The 23,286-nt window shown below is 41.4% G+C and overlaps 1 protein-coding gene across 2 annotated transcripts in view; it reads left to right on the top strand.

Moving 5' to 3' along the window:
• POGLUT1 (protein O-glucosyltransferase 1) overlaps positions 1-19,725 on the top strand; it is a 32,866-nt gene extending 13,141 nt beyond the window's left edge. The window contains exons 4-12 of one of the 2 annotated variants that reach the window (XM_053313118.1): positions 179-314; positions 438-559; positions 2,751-2,810; positions 4,231-4,330; positions 9,015-9,073; positions 12,409-12,576; positions 14,562-14,618; positions 15,699-15,775; positions 16,007-16,137. In XM_053313118.1, the coding sequence (XP_053169093.1) occupies positions 179-314; positions 438-559; positions 2,751-2,810; positions 4,231-4,330; positions 9,015-9,073; positions 12,409-12,576; positions 14,562-14,618; positions 15,699-15,735 (739 nt within the window). In that variant the 3' untranslated portion in view covers positions 15,736-15,775; positions 16,007-16,137. Of the gene's footprint in view, positions 1-178; positions 315-437; positions 560-2,750; positions 2,811-4,230; positions 4,331-9,014; positions 9,074-12,408; positions 12,577-14,561; positions 14,619-15,698; positions 15,776-16,006 lie in introns of both variants that reach the window. The other variant, XM_053313116.1, reaches the window with a different exon arrangement.
• The last annotated feature ends 3,561 nt before the right edge of the window (positions 19,726-23,286 follow it).

The raw sequence follows: 23,286 nt of genomic DNA, 5'->3' as shown, positions 1-23,286 counted from the left end.
TCCCTTGTGGATTGTTCTTTGTGTAAAGAAATTCAAATAGCTTCCATGTAACTGTGGTCTCAATTCTTTTGGAAATTTGGTCCCATGAGATTATATGTGAGGAGTAATTCCATTGATGCAACATGTATTTTTCACATCTGTTCCTTTTGTGTTGAACTGAGCTGTTCCTTTTGTGTAGATGTAGTGGGGTTGAACACTTTATCCTGGAGATCATTGACCGGCTTCCAGATATGGAGATGATAATCAATGTGCGAGACTACCCACAGGTATCCAAATGGATGAAACCAGTTGTCCCTGTCTTCTCTTTCAGTAAGGTGAGAGGGAAACTTACTCCCCCTATCATACTGGAACAATAGTGATGTTTAATTGAATATATCTTGCGTTATTGAAACATTTTGCTGTAACTAACATACTTTGCTCTCTTTAATTTCTGAAAGACTTCAGAATACTATGATATTATGTATCCTGCCTGGACATTTTGGGAAGGAGGCCCTGCTGTTTGGCCCATTTACCCAACAGGACTAGGACGTTGGGATCTAATGAGAGAGGATCTCAAAAGGTATATTTAGGAGAGATGTATGTTCTTTAAAGATATGGACCCTGAACTTAACTATGCACTTCTGCTTCCTAATTGAGCCTTGTGGATCCAAACACCTCAGTGTGAAACAAGTTCCATTTCCATTATTGAGAAATGGAAGCTACTTCTTATTCATAGTCACTTTATTTTCTATCACTTTTCCATATATATTTCACTTGGAGTTGTTCACAACTAACAGACAACAAAAGATGACAAACAGTTTAGGTACATCAGCAACAACACCATAAAAACAACTCCAGAAATAATTAATTTTTAAAAATCCAATTTAATTTTACAGATGGCGAGCAACAACATCTATGCTCGGCGCTTCAGAAGGGCAGCCAAACTGGATCCTATCAGTACACATTACCCTAACCAATCCACTAGTAATTCATACAATTCTAACTCTAAAAATACTGTACATAAGTCCAGATTAACGGGAAAATAATTCTCAACTAATAGAACACATGCATAATAGAATAATAAAGCAACACAAATAATTATACTAACAAAATCACAGAAATTAATTTAAAATATAAACTAAATATATGATTTTGAATATAATATATAGTTTATATTATATATAAATTATAATAGATCAGCAGCAGGTTGAATAAAGGTAAGGTTTGCATCGGATTGCAACTATGTGGTCCATAAGCCATGTAGATGTTTCAGCCACACCCAAGCTGGTTTAGTCTTTTGGTCTTTAACAAGCCAAACTAGCTGAAATTGAAATCTGCACTGATAACTATCCATAAGTATGGTAACTAGATGGAAAGAGCTCCTGTAACTAGATGGAAAGAGCTCCTTTTAATGGCTGTCTAGAGGAAGGAATTTTAGCAGGTTCAACTTCTTACAGTTCTATGACAGGTTTATTTTATTTCTGCAGGTGGTATCTAACTTTATTTAGCTTATTGGTTTTTGGCTTGTTGAGTGTTTGAGTTTGTTTTCCTCCTGTTTTTGCTTGTCTCTCTGCCCTAATATTCTGTGTGATTATGTTATGATCATTTTATAATCACATTCCTGTTGTAAGCTACATTGAGTTGTTCCAGCAAGCAAGGCATACATGTGTTAAAATAAATTATATTTATTTTCCCCACATAAAATGCACTCAAGGTAATGGGCAAAGTTCTAAAGTGGACTCTAGAAATCATTATAAATCTGCAAGTATTCAAGCATAAAGCAGCAATAAAATAACATAAAAGCAATTAAAACCGCTGAGAAAATTCATACCTCAGATGCATGTTGAAGATGTGCAGAAGAGGGAATTTCAGCATAATATTAAAGATACTAGGATGGCTCTCCGGCCTCTGTTTTCTGGTCACCATAAGTGTAGTGTCCAAGGGAGAAAAAAATGAAGACTACATTGGATGGTTGTAGGTAAAATAGGTAGAGGATGAGGATATGTGTTTAATGCAAGTGACCTTTTGACAGGTTATATTGTGCTTTGGGAAACTACATCTATGTTTAAATGTGATTTTAACCAACCGACATTTTTTGTTGATCTAGGCCTCAGCACAGATTAGCATATGCTTGAAATGGTTATAATCAGGCTTTGAGATCAAAACGATATAGGTTCAAAGAAGTAGAATGGAAGGAAAATAGCCACAGTGCTGTGCTGCAGGTGCTTAAGAGTTCACTCAGTTCTATAATAAGTAGTCTCTACAGAAGTTATCATGCTTCTGTTTGTGCAAGAGGCTATGCCAGCAGTGTCCTAGAGGACTAGAACTGGAAGGGCACTTTTGGATTCAGCTGAAAGTGTTTGAAATACAAATTTTGCCTTTTAGTAAATACATCCAATTTTCCTTTATTCATCTGGTGAGAGCTGCTTGATTTTCTTAAGCTTTAACAACAATTGCTGTTCCTGCAGCAACAGGAATAAATACTTACTGATTCTCTAGTGTGAAAGAAACTGACTAGTTGCTTATAATAGTCTTAAATTTTAGGCATTAAAGAAATAATACAAGGAGTGAATCATCAATTGACTTTTAAAACCTTTTATTTAAACAGTGTGTGCTACTATTGCTCTTATGAGGATGAGCTTGTTTAGCTGAGATGATTTAACCTAAGCCCAAAGAGGGCAGTCTGAGAAATGTGATTAATTTTTGTTTCATGTATTCAGACATCCTATGTTAACGTTTAATATCCTCTATCATCAATTAAATTATTTTAGCTCTGCAAAAAAATGGCCCTGGAAGAAGAAAATTCCCAAAGTTTATTTCCGAGGGTCCAGGTGAGCACACTGTCCAGTTTCAAATATTTTGACACTAATGATGCTCAGTACTGGAATGATCAAGACCTTATTGATTAAAGCTGTGTACAATGTGGGGCAGAAACACCTGCTTATTACAAATGGAATATGTTTCGCTTAAGCCAGGGTGGTTTATTAAGCCAGGGTGGTTTATTACACCTGCTTATTATTAAGCCAGGGTGGTTTATTACACCTGCTTATTACAAATGGAATATGTTTCGCTTAAGCCAGCGGCCAGCTGAGGCACTGATCAAGGGTGCAGGGTCATCAAAGGCTCCATTGCTGATGCCCTGGTGTAGGAAGATAATAGCTGCCAATAAACACTCCAAGCTGCTGCTGCTACACTAAGGTCTTTCTCTAGTACTATTAAATGACTTGCATCGTCCACAATTTACAAGAATGGGGGCATTGCATTATAGGTTAGAAAGAAAGATGGTGATCACCAACCTGGCTGTACTCCACTACCAAAGGGCCCACAAAGATTCTTATCCAAAGATTCTTGCCTCCAATATCGATCTCAGTTTGCCTTAAACGTGGTCCAAGCCCTGCTACACGTATTGCTTTTGTCGCTCCTAAATTCATTTTCTTCACACAGTTGAAGTTTTCTGCTGTTATAACTTGATACCTAATAAAATAGATGTAGTACTAAAATTCCCCAAGTGTCAACCCCTTTCATACATTTGGGTAGTTCATGGTGGGGGTGAGATTCAGAACTGAGTACAGCTTTTGATACAATCTCATGTCCTACACTTTCTGTCTTTATTATATCCAAAATGGAACTTTTAAATTTTTCTGGTGCCAGGAAAGCTTCTGCAAAAATCCTATTTTTGAATACAATGAAGAGGGAAAATACACTTTGGATGGGCAATGATGTCCTACATAACCTGAAAATAATTTGTACAATTTATCCCCCTTACTATGAGTTATATCCAGTGTTCCCTTTAACAGGGATTCCCAGATGTTGACTACAACTCCCAGCATCCCCAACTGCAGTGGCCTTTGGCTGGGGATTATGAGAGTTGTAGTCAACAATATCTGGGAATCCCTGTTAAAGGGAACACTGATTGCGTCCTAAGGTTTCCTTCCTCCAGATGAAAGTCTATTTGCACCAAAGCAACAAGTCCTCTTTCAGGAGGAAGTATTTCTTGCTTCCTCCTCTGGGAGCAAGAAGTCTGGAAAGGAGCTTTAGAGAAAGGAAATCTTAGGATACAACCCATTGACTCCCAGCATATTGCATCCTAAGGTTTTCTTTCTCCAGACCACTCTAGTGTCTTAAATTGGTCTCTCACTGAAACTGTTTTCCCCAGATAATTTCCACCAGATTTCATTTTGTTTGTCTGTTTGGTAAATGCCTGTGGGTCTCAAGAGAAGGCAGGGCACTCATTTTTTGTTTCTCTGGTAGGACAAGTTCAGAGCGGGACCCTCTCATTCTTCTGTCTCGAGAGAATCCAGACCTTGTTGATGCAGAGTACACTAAAAACCAAGCCTGGAAATCTGAAAAAGTAACTACTGCTAAAGCCAACTGGTTCTTGTTTCATAAAAAAGGATGTTCTATTTGCATTTAAAAATACAGATATGTGGACCTCAGTTGCATGACTTATGTTACGATCATCTAGTTTGGCCCTGAACGGAGTGATGTCTGAATGTATAACATTTAAGGACATCTTGCTGTGCTAAATCTCTTGAAAGTTTCATATGGGTGCTGGGAAGTGGGACAGATATTTGAGGCTGTACATGGAAGGTGGTGCTAGAGGTGAAGAGGCCATTGTACATAAACAGTCTTGATATTTTTAGAGCCAACTATGCTGATGCTATATATAGAACCATTTAGTACCCTCTTGTTCCTATCTTATGGCCATAATGAACAGTCTTGTGCTTTGGTCAGACCCAGACTTTAGCACCCAAGCAACTGTTTCCCAGTCATTTTTAGCATGCCAGTTCCATCTGGTCTGCATAGTTCATGTTTCTGTGTCCTGGATAAGATTTCATGCTACCCATCTGTTGTTGCATTTGTGTCTTCAGTATACATGGGAAGAATGAGAGCATGGACATGATCTTGAGTGTCTCAACTTAAATGCTGGTATTGATTGTTTGGATATCTTAGGAACATAGGAAACTGCTATATACTGAATCAGACCATTGTTCTATCTAGCTAAGTATTGTCTTCACAAACTGGCAACGGCTTCTCCAAGGTTGCAGGCAGGGATCTCTCTCAGCCCTATCTTGGAGAAGCCAGGGAGGGAACTTGAAACCTTCTGCTCTTCCCAGAGTGGCTTCATCCCCTGAGGGGAATATCTTGTAGTGCTCACACATCATGTCTCCCATTCAGATGCAACCAGGGCAGACCCTGCTTAGCCATGGGGACAAGTCATGCTTGCTACCACAAGACCAGCTCTCCTCTCCTATCTTGATAAAGACACCTCAAAGGAAGACTCCTGCTGACTACAATATTGTTGTTTGTTTAGTAATTGGTCGGGCCTGGCACAGGAATGCATCTTGGGTTGTTCAGAGATGGGGAGGTGGGGGATGACTCCGGTACATCTATTTCCACATGGTGTTCCACATGGAGTTCCATACTATCTCCAGTGCCTTTTAACATCAACATGAAACCGCTGAGAGAGATCATCAGAAGATTTGTTGCAGGTTGTTATCAATATGCTAATGACACCCAAATCTATTTCGCTATATCGACCTCATCAGGAAATGGCATAACTTCCCTTAAAGCCTTCCTGGAGGTGGTAATGGGCTGGATGAGGGATAACAAACTGAAGTTGAATCCAAATAAGATGGAGGTACTGACTTTGGGGGGGGGGTCAAGACCCAAGATATGGTTTAGATCTGCCTGTTCTTGATGGGGCTACACTCCCCTTGAAAGATCAGATATGTAGCTTGGGAGTTCTCCTGGATCCAAAACTCACTCTCGTTTCTCAGGTTGAGAAAGTGGCCAGGAACACTTTTAATCAGTTTTGTCTGATATATTTGCTACACCCATTTCTGGAGGTAAATGACCTTAAAACAGTGGTGCATATGCTGGTAACCTGCAAGTTTGACTACTGCATGCGCTCCATGTCGGTCTGCCTTTGTGCATAGTCCAGAAACTACAATTGGTACAGAATGTGGCAGCCAGACTGGTTTCTGGGACAATCTGAAGATACAATATAATACCCATTTTAAAAGAACTGCACTGGCTTTCAATATGTCTCCCAAGTGAAATACAAGTGCTGGTTATTATCTATAAAACCCTCAGTGGCTTGGGACCAGGGTACTTAAGAGAGCGCCTTTCTGTCATGAACCCTGTCACCTATTAAGATCTTCTGGAGAGGTCTGGTTATAGTTGCCTCCAGTTCATCTGGTGGCAATTCGAGACCGGGTCTTCTCTGTGGCTTCCCTGGGTCTTTGGAATATGTTCCCTGTTAAAAATAAGAGTACTTCCTTCTTTTGCTTTTAGGGAAACCCTCAAGACACACCTATTTTCTCAGGCTTTTAACTGAAATTAATTTAAAACTGTTTTTATCTCATGAGATTGTTTTAAATTTTTATTCTGTGAAATTGTTTTGACTGTCTTATATTTGTGTGTTTAAATTGTGTACACCAACTACAGATGCACATATCAGACGGTATATAAATATGATAAATGATAAATAAAATTCCCATTACAGTTAATCTACCATTATCTGTGGGGGTTCTGTTCTCCACTGGAACTACGGATATCTGAACCATGAATAGTGGGGCATTGTGGCAATGGGAAATTTGAGGGGGAGGGGTGTTTAGGTTCCTGGAAGCTGAAAAAATGGAGAGAAATGGGGGGAAATCATGAAAGAAAGTGCTCTGTCATGCTCCATGGGTCTCCAGCTTTCCAGGAATGCCCTCCCACCCATCCCAAATTGATCATTTGTCTGTGAAAAATTTGCAGAAAAATATTTTTAATTTTTTTAAAACAATGATCCACAGAAATGTTAATTTTATGAAAATTTATAAATTTTCATTTTCATTTAAAAGAAAATTTTATAAAATATTACAAATGACCAATTTGGGACCTACTTCCCAAATGGCAGCTGGAAATGATCTTGGAGGTCATTTCCAGCCACCCTGACATTGTGGATCTGTAGAACTTAACCCTTTGGGTTCTGCATATGCCAAGGTTGGCTGCCTATTTTAGGACTGCGGATACGCGGAACCATACAGGGCTGAGAGGGACTCCTGCCTGTAACCTTGGAGAAGCCACTGCCAGTCTGTGTAGACAATACTGAGCTAGATGGACCAGTGGTCTGACTCAGTATATGGCAGCTTCCTATGTTCCTATGATATATTTAATATTAATAATATTTAACATATTTATAAACCTCCCAAAATACAAGTCTCTGGGCAGTTTACAACAATACAATAAAAACAAATAAAAGGTTAAAACATTACAACGATTTAAAATTTAAAACAAGGTTAAAACTATTAGAAAGCATCAAACTATTAAAACAGTATCTAATTAAAAGCCTGGGTGAACAAATGTGTCTTGACTTCCTATTTAAAAGTTGTAAGAGAGGGGAAGGCTCTTTTTTCAGCAGGGAGTGTGCTCCAAAGCCTCGGGGCAGCAATGGAGAAGGCCCATCCCCGAGTATCCACCAGACCAGCTGGTGGCAACTACAGACAAACCTCTCCAGATGATATCAATGGCTGGTATGGTTCATAGTGAAGAAGACGATCTCTTAAATATACAGGGCCCAAGCTGTTTAGAGCTTTATAGGACATAACCAAGACCTTTTATTTTGCCCAGAAACTTATCGGCAACTGGTGTAGTTATTTTAAGACAGGAGTGATCTGGTCTCTCCTAGATGACCCAGAGACCAACTTGGCTGCCGCATTCTGGACCAACTGCAGTTTCCAGACTGTGTACAAAGGCATCCCCACATAGAGTGCATTGCAGTAGTCAAGTCTGGAGGTGACCAGCAGAAGCACTACTGTTCTGAGGTCATTTATCTCAAGAAATGGATGCAGCTGGCGTATCACCTGAAGCTGATAAAAGGTACCTTTGGCCACTGCCTCAACCTGGGACACCAGGGAGAGGTTTGTGTCCAGAAATACCCCCAGACTGTGTGCCTGTTCCTTCTGGGGAAGTGTGATCTGCCATCCAGATCTGGCAGATCAAAATCATCTTCTGAGTTCAAACCCCACACAATAAGTTCCTCCGTCTTATCTGGATTCAGTCTCGGCTTATCTCTCATCCAGCCCATCACAGCCTCCAGGCAGGCATTTAGGGAGGTTATGCCTTCTCCTGATGATGTTGACATGGAGAAATAGATTTGGGTGTCATCAGCATACTGATAACACCCTGCACCAAATCTCCTGATGATCTTTCTCAGCGGTTTCATGTAGATGTTAAACAACATCGGAGACAATATGGAGCCCTGTGGGACACCATACCGAAATTCAGATTTTGAAGAACAACAGTCCCCAAGGAACACCATCTGGAATCTGCCCATGAGGTAAGAGTGGAACCACTGCAAAGCAGTGCATCCCACCCCCAACTCCCTCAGACCCCCTTAGAAGAATACTATGGTCAATAGTATTGAAAGCTGCTGAGAGGTCCAAAAGGACCAGCAGTCACACTCCCTCTGTCAGTTGTCAGCTGGAGATAATCCATCAGGCCAGCCAAGGCAGACTCCACCCCATAGCCCTAATCAGCACTAAATTAAGTGTCTGTTACTAGCACTTGGTAAGATATCTTGTACCAGCACTAAATTCAGAACAAAACTTCAAATATGTACAGAAGAGAGAGATATAGTCTAGGAAAGACCATTGTTCTTTGAGGTAATTGAATAAAAGGTTGGCATGTGTGACTCTAGCCCATGCATGTTTACTCAAGAGTAACTGCCAGTGAGTTAAGTGTGACTTATTTCCAAGTAACTGCATAGAATTATACCCTGAGTAAGTTAACACTTAGTTCAGGGTCTTTTAGAGTCCCTGGTTTATGTAGAAGATGGGACTCTCCAATAGACAGGGACTCTGAAATTGAAATTTTCCTATTGAAAATACATTCAGACTGTGAAGGGTAAAATTGTGCATGTGCTTGCTGTAGCAAGCACATGCTACCAAAAAAAAAAGCACATACTTACATCACCTTGGATGTGATCTTTAGAAGGTGATTTTATAATAATTTTTAAAAATCCTTTTTTTCGCGTTTCCATTTTTAAGGACACTCTTGGAAAACCACCTGCTAAGGAAATCCCTCTAGTGGACCATTGTAAATATAAGTAAGTAGCTGATTCAGTCTAGAATCTGCTGTGAGATTTTTCTCCCTCTCTGTTGTAGGCCTATTAAAATAACTATTGGGCCACAGAAAGTCTATAGTTATGCCTAAGCCATGATGTTTTCCATTAACCAATAGGTGTCAGACATGCTGCCCAACTTCTCTTTTCTTCAGGTTGTGGCTATAGTTGTCTTTGCCTTGTTTGGTGCTCTGGCGTGGAATAGAGGCACCCCCACCCCGAATTGTTCTTATGACAGGAATGCATAAATGATATGGGTCCTGTGTGAACTCAGTCTCACCCACAATTACGGTGCCTTGAACTGTTTGTCTGCTCTGCCCCTTTTATAAGAGCCGCCTAATTTATAGCTATGTTAGTTACATTTTTTAAGACATTCAAGGAATTCCAAACCACCACTGTATCCCCTGGGCTCTACTCTGTGATAATAAATGGCGGATATGATACCCTATGGAGTACATGTTCCTCTCATAAAATGAACCCAAGGCTCTCTATCATCTTAAGTCCCTCGAGTATCCCTCTCAAGATAATATGTTGCCATATGTGCCATATGTTGATGTTAATACTGAGATGCTAGTATGTTAAATGACTTCACTACAGTTTTCTAGGAGGAGCAAAATGTTGCCTGGAATAGAAATTAGGGATACTGGCAACATCCTGACTAAACTGACTTGCGGAAGTCCGATTGAAATTAAGAAGATGTTAGGCATGCATGCCTGACTTGCCCTTTTAATTTCAACTAGCCGACCTGCACAGAGCATCTGTGCGCTCTTTGGGGCCTGCTGTTCCCCTCCTCCTGCTCCACTCTCTCTTGTCCCCCTCCCTCCTGCCGCCACATCCAGGTCCTCCTTACCGTGGTGGCGGCGGGCTGAAAAGGGCCCCGCCGCCACCATTCCTCCTCTCAAGTGGCAAACTGGGAAGTCCCACCGCCCGTTTCCCTCCCACCCCAGCCTCCAACGGGCGCTGGGGCTGTGCCCTGCTGCCCATTACCTCTCGCCGGTGCCTCCTCTCCCCTTGCCTGGGCCTGGCCATCCTGCCACTGCCTCCTGCTCCCGGTGGCTAGGCCCGGCCCAGCCGCCGCCGCCTCTTCCATACCTGGGACGGCCTGGCCTGGCCAGGCCAGGCTGTCCTGCTGCCTCCACCTCCCAGCGGCCAGCCGAGGCCACCTTCTCTGGTCATTTTGTGGCCTGCCGCCATTTTTTCTTTCCCCTCAACTCTCGCCCAAAGCTGGAACTCTCACAATGTGTCACAAGAGTTCCGCCACCAAATTCAGGACACGCATGCCGGCTAAGAGAATTAATTATATAGATGGGACTTCCCTGAGTAAATGTAGCCAAAATGTCACCCTCTGACTAGAAGTTCTTGTTAAGTGTTAACTGAACCTTCATTTGTTTTCTGATGATATATCTTGACAACTCTTTGTTCTTGAGAAGAAACCTGCATCATAGCTGCAAAATGTTTGGGTCCTGCTGGAAGTTTTATATGAACTACATTCTAGATTTTACATGAAGGTGCTTTTACAGTGTATCTAGTTATTTGCATGGATTTATTAGGAAAAGGTTAAAGCCAGACATAGATTCAATGGTGAGCCTGCTGAACTTGACTTTGTTTTTTTTGGCTACTCTGGGGCAAGTTTCAAATGGATATACAGTTGAACCTTGATATTTATGTATCTGCAGTCAGGTAATGGACACCTGACCTCGGCATACGTGAAAAGGGGGGGGGGCACGTCGACCTCGGTATCCATGGGTTGGGGGTGTTTCACCATTTTGTGTTTTTGGAGCCTCAAAATGGCTCTGTTTTTGTTTCTTTAAAGAAAAACCAGGTATTTTTGGCTGATTTGAGTGCATTCTGAGTCACAATGCGACTCAGGGGGAGCAGCTAAGTATGTTAGGCAGCTTCCTCCTGCATTCCCTTCCACCCTGCGAAATTCAGTGTTTTGTTGATGTCCCACCCCACCCCCAAGCCGGGAACCTAACCTCCAATTTCCCATTGCTGCAATGACTCTATATTTGCAATTTCAGTATCCGCAGTTGTACCATAATACAGACAACCCTCCCCCCACACGAATATAGAGGTCCTCCTGTGCTTTTTCAAACTGTCCTCTTGTTAAGTACTGTTAATGTAGGAAATCCCACACATTGAAGTGTGGAAGGAAAGCAATATGTTTTTCCTTCTGTGATTCTTATCTGTACTGTGAACAGGGCAGTACAAAATGCAGAAAATTTTGTTTTAATGCAAGTCAGTACAGCAGTGGGCTGGATGAGGGATAATAAACTGAATCTGAATCTAAGCAGGATGGAGATGCTTATTGTTGGGGGTCATAATCTGCAAGATGGGATAGAACTTTCTGTTCTGGATGAGGTTACACTCCCCCAGAAAGAACAGGCTCATAGCTTTGGAGTGCTCTCGGACCTGGGTCTCTCTCTGGTGTCTCAGGTTGAGGCTGTGGCCAAGAGCACTTTTTACCAGCTGTGATTGATTTGACAACTCAGCTTGTTTCTTGAGGAGAATGCCCTGAAAACGGTGCATCAGCTGGTAACCTCCAGGTTAGACTCCTGCAATGAGCTCTGTGTAAGGTTGCATTTGTATGTTGTTTAGAAACTTCAGTTAGTTCAAAATGAGACAGCCAGATTGGTCTCTGGGATATCCCGGAGAGAACACCTTATGCCTGTTCTCAAACAATTGCACCGACTGCCAATATGTTTCTGGGCAAAGTACAAAGTGCTGATTATATCACCTTTAAAGACCTGAATGACTTGGGTCTGGGTTACCTGAGGGAATGCCTTTCTCTACAAGATCACCACCTCTCATTAAGAGGGGTCCATCTTTGGGTGCCAACCTGGGATACGGTCTTCTCTGTTGTTGCCCCTAGGCTGTGGAACATGCTCCCCATGGATATAAGAGGATTATCTTCCTAGGAGGCCTTCAGGAGAGCCTTAAAGACCCATCTTTTTAGCCTGGCTTTGAATGCTATCTAGTTTTAATGTAATATATTTTTAATTGTAACTTTAATCCGCTTTTAATTGGTTTTTGATTTTAATTATCTATTTTTGATTTTAATGTAAATCACTCTGAGCTCCATTTGGAAGGTCAGTATATACATCAAATAAATAAATAAGATCAGTAACTCTTTTGTCAGGGCCCTAAGTCATAGCAAACTTAACTCCATAAAAGAATAAAATAAATGTACAATTCTATAAATCACACTTATTTCATGATGAAAGAAAATATTAATTACTGGAGGAGAGGCAATTTTCCAAAATTACATCTCTCTCTCCCTCTCTCTCTCTCTCCCCACTTCCCCCCTCTAAATTGTATAGATACCTCTTCAACTTCCGTGGTGTAGCAGCCAGCTTCCGTTTCAAGCACCTCTTCCTGTGTGGCTCACTGGTCTTTCATGTTGGGGAAGACTGGCAGGAGTTCTTCTATCCACAGCTGAAGCCTTGGGTTCACTATGTGCCAGTCAAATCTGATCTCTCTGATGTGAGGTGAGAGGTTGAAGCTGCAATGACTTGATATTCTCTTCTTGTATATTAGAGGACAGAGGTGTATGTATACATGTACTTCTAAAATAGCAACAGGACTAGGCTGAACTGGTAGTTCAACTATAGTAAACTTAACTATCTTTCATTCCAAACATATGATGACTTAGCCTTTTGTTGAACTCTGCAACAGCGGGCTGTGTTTGCCTCAGTCTTAAAAGAAAGAAAGAAAGAAAGAAAAAGCCCCTAAATTAAAGATCACTTATAGTAGCCATAGAGAAAATCTTAGTGTAGTTGCAACCCCTAAAAAAGAAGAACCTGCTTCAGATGCTGGAGTGCTACAGAAAATGCTATGGCAGTGTGCTTTTAATACAACTTCTTCATATGGGAGAGCTAATGACAAAATTCAGACATTCTGCTCAGTCAACTGAATGTGTTGGTCAACTGAAAAGCATCAGTCTTTACTAAATTTCTTGGGACAACTCTGCTCCACCTAATATTGGCAGGTCAATTACTTTGAAGATCTTAGTTAAACATTAATATCTAGTATTCTGAGAACTGTTTCAGCTGTACCAGAAGTGCTGAGGTGAAATATGGGAGACTTGTTCTTCTCTCCAGTCTCAAAAGGCAGGATGGCTCTGAGTACCAGTTGCAGGGGAGTAATGGCAGGAGAGAGGGCACGCCCGCAACTCCTGCCTGTGGCTTCCAGCAGCATCTGGTGGGCCACTGTGAGAAACAGGATGCTGGACTAGATGGGCCTTGGGCCTGATCCAGGAGGGCTGTTCTTATGTTCTTATGTTCCCTTCCTTGTGCTTCTTGTGGGAGAAGCACAAGGAAGTGCTTCTTGTTCTCCTGATGAAACAGAACTTACATTTATCTCCCCACTTAAGACAAAATCAGGAAGCATTAGGCAAGGGAGTTCAAATCACACAGGCTGCCTCTGCTGCCACTTCTCTGGAATATCTAAAGTAACTCGTGAAATGCAGCAAGGCTTCCCAAATATTACTAAGAGAATTTGGCCTCTTCTGGCAAAAGCTTTCATTGAGTTCGGTCATACCAAGTTCAATCAGACTGTTTAAACTGTTTTTAAACCGTAATGGTTTGGCCTGGTTTTCCAGGGTTTAAAAAACTTTTTATTGTTTTAATAATGGTTTTATATTGTTTTTACATTTTTTTATTTTAGTGTTGTTTTAATATAAAGCGCCCTGAGCCATTTTTGGAAGGGCGGTATAGAAATCAAATAAATAAATAAATAATCAGAGACTGAAAGGGATCAGAAAATAAAGCCTGGCTATTTGCTCAGGATAGAATCCATACATCTGGATTCTTCACTCCAAGATGAATCCTTATCATAGTGTAGTCATAGCCAGACATCAGCACCATCACATCTTGGTACTTTCAGGGCTTACTGTTCCAGGTGATATGAACAAGTGCTGTACACTACCTCTTCCAAGCAGACACTCAGGAAATGAGATCTGAACCAAATAAAGCAGGGAAACCTAAAGGTAGAGCTTCAACTCTAGTTTTACCATTAAAAAGTAAAGTGACTAGTGTTATTGCTAATGTCCCTAAATCCCACCCCCATTCAAGTTCAGAACTTGCTTTTTTTGTGGCACGTATATTTTATAAAAGCACTGTCTAATAGTACTTCACATTTATACAGTGATTTTGATGCTTCAAAGTACTTCATGTGAATTATCTTGTTTTAATCTTGACAATAACCCCATAAGTGTTGCAGTGCAATATACCAATATTGCTGTTGGGAATGAGAAGAAGTTCATGGTGGAGGTGAGATCTGAAACAAGGAAGTTTTGATTCATGGCTCAGCATCTTGTGCCACTAGGCTATACCAACTAGCATATGGAAGAGTCCTAACAGTTCCATTTGTTCTAATTAATTGCCCAGCCTTAACTTGGTCTCTAGAGCCTGACTAACATTGCTCTGATCTGTATATGCTTCCACAGTATGGTAACTTTTCAATTTTGTCTTAGGGAACTATTACAGTTTGTGAAAGAAAATGATGATCTAGCCCAAGAAATTTCAAAGAGGTAAGTTGTTTGTGAGTAGCTTTCATAAGGTGATATTCTCACTGTAGAGCATCCAAGAAGACTTGTTGTCCAACAACAGCCTTTATGGTAATAGCAGATACTATACTGGTTTTTAAAAGATCCAACAGTTTAAAAAAAGGCACAACCAAACATTCAAGGTCTTCCTGAATGATCAGTGAAAGCATGATCTGACTATCCCAAATTCCTCCTTCAGTGTGATATCCTATCTATCCATAAAAAACTGGGGGGGGGGGATTGGGAGTTTGTGTTGTGGCTTGTCCTCTTCTAAAAATAAAGGCACCCCCCCAAACAAAATGTCCCTAACCAACCAAGCAAAACAACCCACCTTGACTAGATGTGTGCTTTGATGCCAGAGGGGGGTGTACATGGCCTGCAAGGAATAGCTAGGAAAACTTTAAAAGTTCCACAGCATTTGTGGGCCATTCCTATGAGATGAGCAGAAGGGACACTCATATAGTTTGCTGCTTAAAAAAAAAAAAAGAGAGAGAGAGAGACATTCCTCAACTGATAGAGTGGTGCTGCTGATCACTACTTGTGTTGCACAAATGAGTGTGGTGAGCACCCATCACTTGCAACACACCAGCACAGGAATCCTAACAAGAAGGAATATGTTCCTATCCAGCCCCAGCACAACTTCCTTCCAGTGGTGGCAGCTGATTTAGAGAAGGTATGACTGTTTGCAGCAGGAGAAACATCACCCCTTACACCATAATAAGTTGATAGGCCCTATTCAACTCTGGGTGTCAGTACCTGTGTCATTTGCAGTTAATTGTCTCCATTGGAAACAACTTGCTCTATTTTTTGCACAGCAGGCAGCTACTAAAACCAATAGAGGTCTATTCTCAACTGTGCACATATGGGTGCATTTTATTATTTTTAACTAGAGTTTAAAGTCATGGAACAAGATGGATCCATATTTATAATTATATAAGAATTCTATGATACCTTAAGATGAAATTGATTGTGACATAAACTTTTATGGGACAGAGTACACAAATGCTCAATATTGGCTATAGTCCATGAATGCTTATGCTACAATAAATGTTTTGGTCTCTTAAGGTGGCACAGGATTCTTCATTGTGACTGCTTCAAGTGACTAATCCAATCCATCTCTTGGAATCTTTTGCTACAGATATGTATGTCTTTAACTATCATAGGTTATGCAAAATAATCCAGAGAGTTGTAGTTTGATGGTGTTGAGAACTTTCTGTTGGGAATCTCTCACCCTTGTTATAGAACTGCACTTCCCAGGACAAGCATGGACCATTAAAATCGTTTTGGTTTTTATTGTAGCTAGGTCCTTAATTTCTGAAGTATAAAAGCACTGATTGTATGCATCTTCTTTTGTTTGTCTGTCTTGCCTCTAGAGGTCACCAGTTCATCATGGACCACTTGCAAATGGAGGATATCTCTTGTTACTGGGAAAGACTTCTGACTAAATATTCCAAAGCCCTGACTTACAAAGTTAAATGGAATAGTAACTACAGTGAGATTTCTCCTAGACGTTTAAAAACAGAACTGTAAAACCCATTAAGTTGGGACCAAATCTTGTGGACGTTGTAAAATCCAAAGAGCAGCATAGTTTTGTTCAACTGGGGCTCTGTGTTTTTATGCTGCCAAACTGTAGGGAAAAGTATTATTGGTACTTTGTTATGTTAAACTATTTAACCAGATCCAGACTTTCCTTTTAAATAATGGTTGGTAGAAACTTTGTGGGGAGCCTGAGCTCTACGAAGTTCCAGCATTGCTTTGAAGCTTCTTTTGAAGAGGAGGCTTGAGTTCCTTGATATTTGACTCATTACTTCACACCAGCGTAATCCCATTGAGTGGTCTTGCCAGTTATATGGCGAGGAATCATCATGACGTAATGTTTAATCCTGTGTTCCTGACACAGACAGACATTAGTTCTTTGCAAGCATGAAGAGTCTCATATCAAACGGAGGAACATGACATTTGTCTATAAGAATAGTAGGAATAGAAAGGGATTATGAAGCACACAGGTGTAGAAAGCATGTACTGAATCAATGCATGAGTTGATAGGTTGAGATAAGAACATAAACACCTAGTTGGGCTGGACCAAAAGTCGGTCAAGTGCTGGGTGTTGGAAGCTTACATGGAGGTTGTGAGGGCAACTTGTTGTTTGTCCCTAGCTCTGGTATTCGGAGTTACACTGTCTCTTTACAGGCAGGTTTCATTTAGTTAGGACTAAACTTGATTCGGTGACCTGTCCTCCATGTATTTGACTAATTCCCTTGTAAAGCCCTCCAAGCAAGTGGCTATTACCACATCTTTTTGTAGTGGATTCCATAATTAAGTTTGCAAGGAATTACTAGTGTGTATATACTGCTTTCAACAACAATGTTCTCAAAGTAGTTGATATACCAAAATAAATGGGTTCCTGTTCCAAAAGGGCTTACAATCGAAAAAAGAAATTCAAGAGACACCAGCAAATAATCACTGGAAATGTCTCTGTGCTGGGATGAATTGGGTCAATTGCTGCCCTACTGCTAAATATAAAAGAACCAGTACTTTAAAAAGTGCCTCTTTGCCCAGTTAGCAGGGTTTGACTGCTTCACTGTATTTTCTGAAATTATTTTCTGCGCTTGGACTGTGAAGCTGTATTCTGTTACACCCCTCGTCATCGATGAGAACTATGTTTAAATTGGTGGGTCACAGAGTATGGTCTAAGGCAGGGATTCTCAAACTTGGGTCCTCAGGTGTTATTGGACTTCAACTCCCATAATCCCCAGCCTCAGTGGCCTTTGGTTGGGGATTATGGGAGTTGAAGTCCAATAACACCTGAGGACTCAAGTTTGAGAATCACTGGTCTAAGGTCATACGATGCAGCCACCTTACTGAAGCTAAGGAAGTCTTCATGTGATCAGGTCTGGATGGGAGGACCCATGTATGCCACCTTTGGGGATGGGGCCGAAGCTCAGTGGTCGAGCATTTGCTTTGCATGCAGAAGGTCTCAGTTTGAATCCCTGATATCTCCAGGTAGGGCTGGGAGAGACTCCTGCCTGAAACCTTGGAGAAGCTGCTGCTAGTCAGTACTGAGCTAGATGGACCAATGGTCTGATTTTGTATAATGTAGCTTCCTGTGTTCTTATGGTGGGAGGCTTTCAGTTGGACTTGGAATAGGGCCTTATGTTTAATTTAGGAGTGTTAGAATTGTCTGCCTCATATACAGATGATATATTTTTTAAAAAAAAATCTTATCTCTTTCTTTGTATTTTATACTGCAGCTTCCCAAATGCAGCATAAGAAAATGATAAAGAAAAGTTCTTTTTCTTCTTGTCATCAATTTTTGTATTACTTTACCCTTGGAAAAGTGCCTTTTGTTCAATATCATTAGAAAGGCACTTCTGTTGAAATATTGGTATAAGCAAATTATTACACTCTTATCCCTTGCTTCTTCTAAGGAAGTAAGTGATGTTGTCAAGATAATGTGTAGAGGGAGCAATAACCCTATGAGGTAGGAAATACTGAGAGAGCATGATCAGCCCAAGATCAGTCCCAATGAGCGTCATGCTTAAGTGAGAAATTGAAACCAAATCTTTCCAATCTACGAATCAAACTAGATGTGATGTGGGAGATTATGATCTGCTTTCATACTAATCAGGGGCCCCACGTGCCTGTTTTGAAGCTCAGGGACTTGATCGTTTGGGATGGGGTTTTAACCCTTCCCGTGATGGAAATCACTTCCACAAAGCTGCTGTTAGTTGCAAAGAGGCAACAAAGGCAGGTATAGCAGTTGTACTTTATTCCCTTCTCCATCACCCTGCAACAATGGCAAGCCTGTAGTGAAAATTGGCTTTGTCCCCTTCATTAAAGAACATGGAGGTCTGCAGCTACTGTAAAAGTTGCAGGTGGGTGGTAAGTGAAAGAGTTTGTAGTACCATGAAGCACAAACTGATCACCCAAAATATGTTGTGAAGCTGTTTCACACCAACAGGTTATCACATGAAAATGGTTTTCATGGGCAATGACTTAAATTGGCTCCAAGGAGTTGGCCATATTCTGTGTACAAGCCTTCACAGCCGAAGCATGACTGGCCTTCTCCAGCCCTTATTGGTGGTCTTGACAACTGGCAAATGATTTTGAGTAATTGTCATTTTGATTCTGTTATTTAGTCTTGTAGTATGTAAATGCCAGTTCTAAGCACAACTCTTGGCTTGGAATCCTGCCTTTATTCCAGGTGGAGCAGTGGGGATGAGATATTTTATGTAACAATACCTTATTGATTGGCTGTAATCTCTTGAGTAAAGTCAGCTAGACCATACCTCATTCACTTGGTGAAAAAGAACATGGGTTGACAGTCAAACCAAACTTGCAGACACTGGGTAGGAAAGAGTGAATAACCTAACATGTTGAAGGATTAAACTAGGAAGCAAAATAGTGTGGAACTCTAGAGCAGAGACCAGGAGTGGTGTGCTTTGTTTTTGTTTTTAAGGCAAGACTTTTAACTTAGAGGGGATTAGTTTGGGTGTATTCTTATATTCTCTTGTCTTTTAAATGAAGTTATTTTTGTTTGAAAGGGGGAAATGTATTTTGTTGACTTGATTAATCTCCAATATGGAACATTTTTAATAGTTCTATTTTCCCACCATTACCAAGAAGAAAGGTCCTGGACAGTAGGCGGATGTTCTAGTTCAGATGATGCAGTAAGTGGTGTGCTCTTTGCTCTGCTTTCTTCATAAGATTGTTTTGGGCAGGGTAGTCCTTGAGAATGAGAATAAAATAATTATTGTATCATTTACACTTGATATGAAGCTGATATGAGTCTGGACTGTGACACTGGAAATGAAGAACGTTTTAGGAAAGCAGAAGAGTTTTATTTGGACATCTATTAAAATCTATTTATTTTTTTTTACAAAATTTGTATTCATATTCACACATACTTTTCAGCAAATATATTAAAAAGTGACTATCTTCTGTTTTCTTGTATGTTTCCTAATAGGTTGGCTTAGTTGTCACTGCCATAGTCCAGATTAATGTCATTCTATTAAAAGTGGGTTGTGTTATGGGTTCTCAAATGTTTTTGAGAACCCATTTTTTATTCCAATAAATCTGTTTCATCTTACAACTTTGAATTACTCCCTCCTTCTTTTCTTGTGTACTAAGTTGACCTCTGCCAACACTAGGGTAAACTAAATATCTGCTCTAACCTCCTCCATCTTCATATGCAGACAAGTAGTTCTGGTAAGAACTAACCTGCCTACCTTTCACTATCCCTACAACTGGACTAAATTTGGTCCAAATCGATTAGGCAGTTTACAAGTTAGCCCACTTGTGCCTCAAACATTCATGTGTTCACCATCTTGAATTGGGGTGGATGACATCACAAACTGCTTTTGAGGTGTCCCTACAATTGTACAAAATTTGATCCAGATCTGTTCCCACTTGCTCCTCAAACTGCCTCAAATTTGGTTCAAATCAGTTAGGCTGTTCACAAGTTTGCCCACTTCCGCCTCAGATTATCTTTATGCATCCACCATCTTGAATTTCGGTGGATGACGACATAGCAAACTACAGGTGAAACTCGGAAAATTAGAATATCGTGCAAAAGTCCATTAATTTCAGTAATGCAAATTAAAAGGTGAAACTGATATATGAGACAGACGCATTACATGCAAAGCGAGATAAGTCAAGCCTTAATTTGTTATAATTGTGATGATCATGGCGTACAGCTCATGAAAACCTCAAATCCACAATCCCAGAAAATTAGAATATTACATGGAACCAAGAAGACAAGGATTGTAGAATAGAACAATATCGGACCTCCGAAAAGTATACAGTGTACTGTGCTTGATTGGCCAGCAAACTCGCCTGACCTGACCCCATAGAGAATCTATGGGGCATTGCCAAGAGAAGGATGAGAGACATGAGACCAAACAATGCAGAATTGCTGAAGGCCGCTAATGAAGCATCCTGGTCTTCCATAACACCTCATCAGTGCCACAGGCTGATAGCATCCATGCCACGCCGCATTGAGGCAGTAATTGCTGCAAAAGGGGCCCAAACCAAGTACTGAATACATATGCATGCTTATACTTTTCAGAGGTCTGATATTGTTCTATTCTACAATCCTTGTCTTCTTGGTTCCATGTAATATTCTAATTTTCTGGGATTGTGGATTTGAGGTTTTCATGAGCTGTACGCCATGATCATCACAATTATAACAAATTAAGGCTTGACTTATCTCGCTTTGCATGTAATGCGTCTGTCTCATATCATTTTCACCTTTTAATTTGCATTACTGAAGTTAATGGACTTTTGCACGATATTCTAATTTTCCGAGTTTCACCTGTATACCATAGAGGTGTCCCTACAGCTGTACCCAATTTGGCTTATATTGGTCCAGGGATTGCAAAGTTGATAGAGGGGGATACACAGACACCGCACACAAAATGAATGAATGAATTAATGCCAGGTGATCCGAAAGGACCCTCACCCAGTCAGTGGCCCCGCCCCTGCATCTGACATCAGACACAGGTCTCAGCCAATGCCAAGGACAGGGCCATTCATTCCTGGCAGAGCTTCCCAGTCAGTGGCTTGAGGAATCGCTGACTGGAAGCTCCTTCCCATGCTTTTCTCAAGAAAGCAAGGCAAGGAGTTCCCAGTCACTGATTCCATGAACCGGGCAAGCTCTGCCGGGGCTGATGGGCTTGTCCTTGGCATTGGCCCCGCCCCCTTGTGTCTGATGTCAGACATGGGGCATGCACATTGCCCGTGCAATTGTGAAGCCTAGCGGGCAGGGGAGCCACTGTAGGACTTCATCCTCAGGCCACAGCCAAGCTCCCTATGCCCCAGGGCTTAGGCGTGGGTGACTGAGAGTCGCCAACACCCACAGGAGTACTGCTCAAATACCCTTAGGAGAGGAAAACTGGGCAAAAATCAGTTGTGAGAATGGCCTGCACCTTGCCTAGAATCACCCTTCTAAATATGGTGGACAATCTCATGAGAGAGTGGTCTGTAGTGCCCGTTCTTGACAAAAACACCTATTGCACTAGACCATTAAACATGAGCAGCGGCTTTTGGGCTCACCTTTGGTTTCTTTTTTTATTCTGGGGAGGAGTTGGTTGCCCTCCCCACAGGGAAAGGGAAAATCCTTTTCTGGCAAAAGATTTAAAGCTTTGAAGCCTGAATGGTTGGAACTATAAACACACACACACACACACACACACATATATATACATACATATACACATACACATATTGAGGATGGGAAGAGGAAGGCGGGGTGAAAGATGTGAAAGACTACTGTGAAAGATCGAGCACTGGGAGGTGGAGTGCTTCCCAGTGTTTTTCCCATTAAGCAGTTCATGTGCACCTTCTCAGATGGCAGTGGGGCTTGACAGGGCTCTTTTTCTCTTAAAGGCCCCTCTCCTGGCACTGGTAAAAATATGGCACTCGCAGAGATCAACGAAGTGGGAAATGGCTTTCATGTTGAAAGGTTTTTCCCCAAGCAATCCCTGTTTTTAAAATTGGGATAGGTAAAAGTACATAAGAACTTTTCCTCTGGCAAGAAGCCTCTTGGATTTGGGGTGGTGGTGGACACTCTAAGGCTACCAACTGGAGGGCCATTCCTAGGGGAGTACAGGCCCCAGTGAAGTGGCAGCTTGTGGGGCCTCAGCAAGGCAAAGTGGTGCAGAGATTCCTGCCCAGATATTCTCTGTCCTCACCACTGCCAGCTCCCGCCACAATCAGAATGTAGCTCACGCCACAATCAGGCCCCAACTGTGCACAGTGATGCCTTCTGCTGGGCTGCAATTCTCTCTGGACAAATCAGAGAGGAGCGGTGCAGCCGAGAAGTGCTCTGTCTGTGGGAGCCCAGCTGGGTTGGGAGCACAGCTGCTGCTGTGGGAACCATACTCCGGCCTCCGGGGCCAGCAGTGGTAGGCACAGGGAGATCCTAGGCTGGAATCTGTGCACTGCTTCTGGCATGGATTCAGGGAAAATGTGGGGTTCAGGGCCATGGTCCCAATTCGCTCCTCCAAGGGATGGCAGAGTGAATTTGTCACTGAATGTCTGATGTACACCGTGGCAACTTGTGCCAAAAGAAACCACTCACAAAAGCAGACTTATTTGCATGAGCAATTAAAAAAAGAAAGGAAAAAGCTCAAGTTGTTTAAACGTTTTGGTAGAAGAATGATTTAGGGCATAAACAATAGGCATCTGTAAGGCATAAATCAAGCAACAGGTTTACGTCTAAAGTAAGAGTTGCATATAGGTAATGCTTCCATCCACACACAGAGGGGAAGGATGATTTTTGGTGATTCTCCCCTACCCTGTTCTTTCTGCATCTATCCATGCATTCCAAAAATATGATCCCAACTGTCTTACACTCCTCAGGGACATAATTTTGGGAGACAAGGGAAACTGCCTCTGAAAAATTTCCCCTCCCCTCTATGTGGATGCTGAAGCACTCCCTGAGCAGAACGTTTGGATGTAGCTTTTAACCTATAGTTTTCTAGGGTTGACCAGCAATATTGATGACCCTAGCTTAAATGCCATTCTTAAATGGTTCATAAGTACACTGAAACTATATTTATGCAGATAAAGCTTTGAAAGTCTGTGAAGCACAGGGCCTCTGCCCTTAATCATTATTACTATCCCAAATTGCACTGTAACCGAGTCTTTATTT

This window comes from Hemicordylus capensis, chromosome 3 (assembly GCF_027244095.1).
Source record: "Hemicordylus capensis ecotype Gifberg chromosome 3, rHemCap1.1.pri, whole genome shotgun sequence".
Taxonomy (NCBI): Eukaryota; Metazoa; Chordata; class Lepidosauria; order Squamata; family Cordylidae; genus Hemicordylus; species Hemicordylus capensis.
The sequence above is the reverse complement of the archived record's forward strand: the minus strand, read 5'-3'. Positions and strand labels throughout refer to the sequence as shown.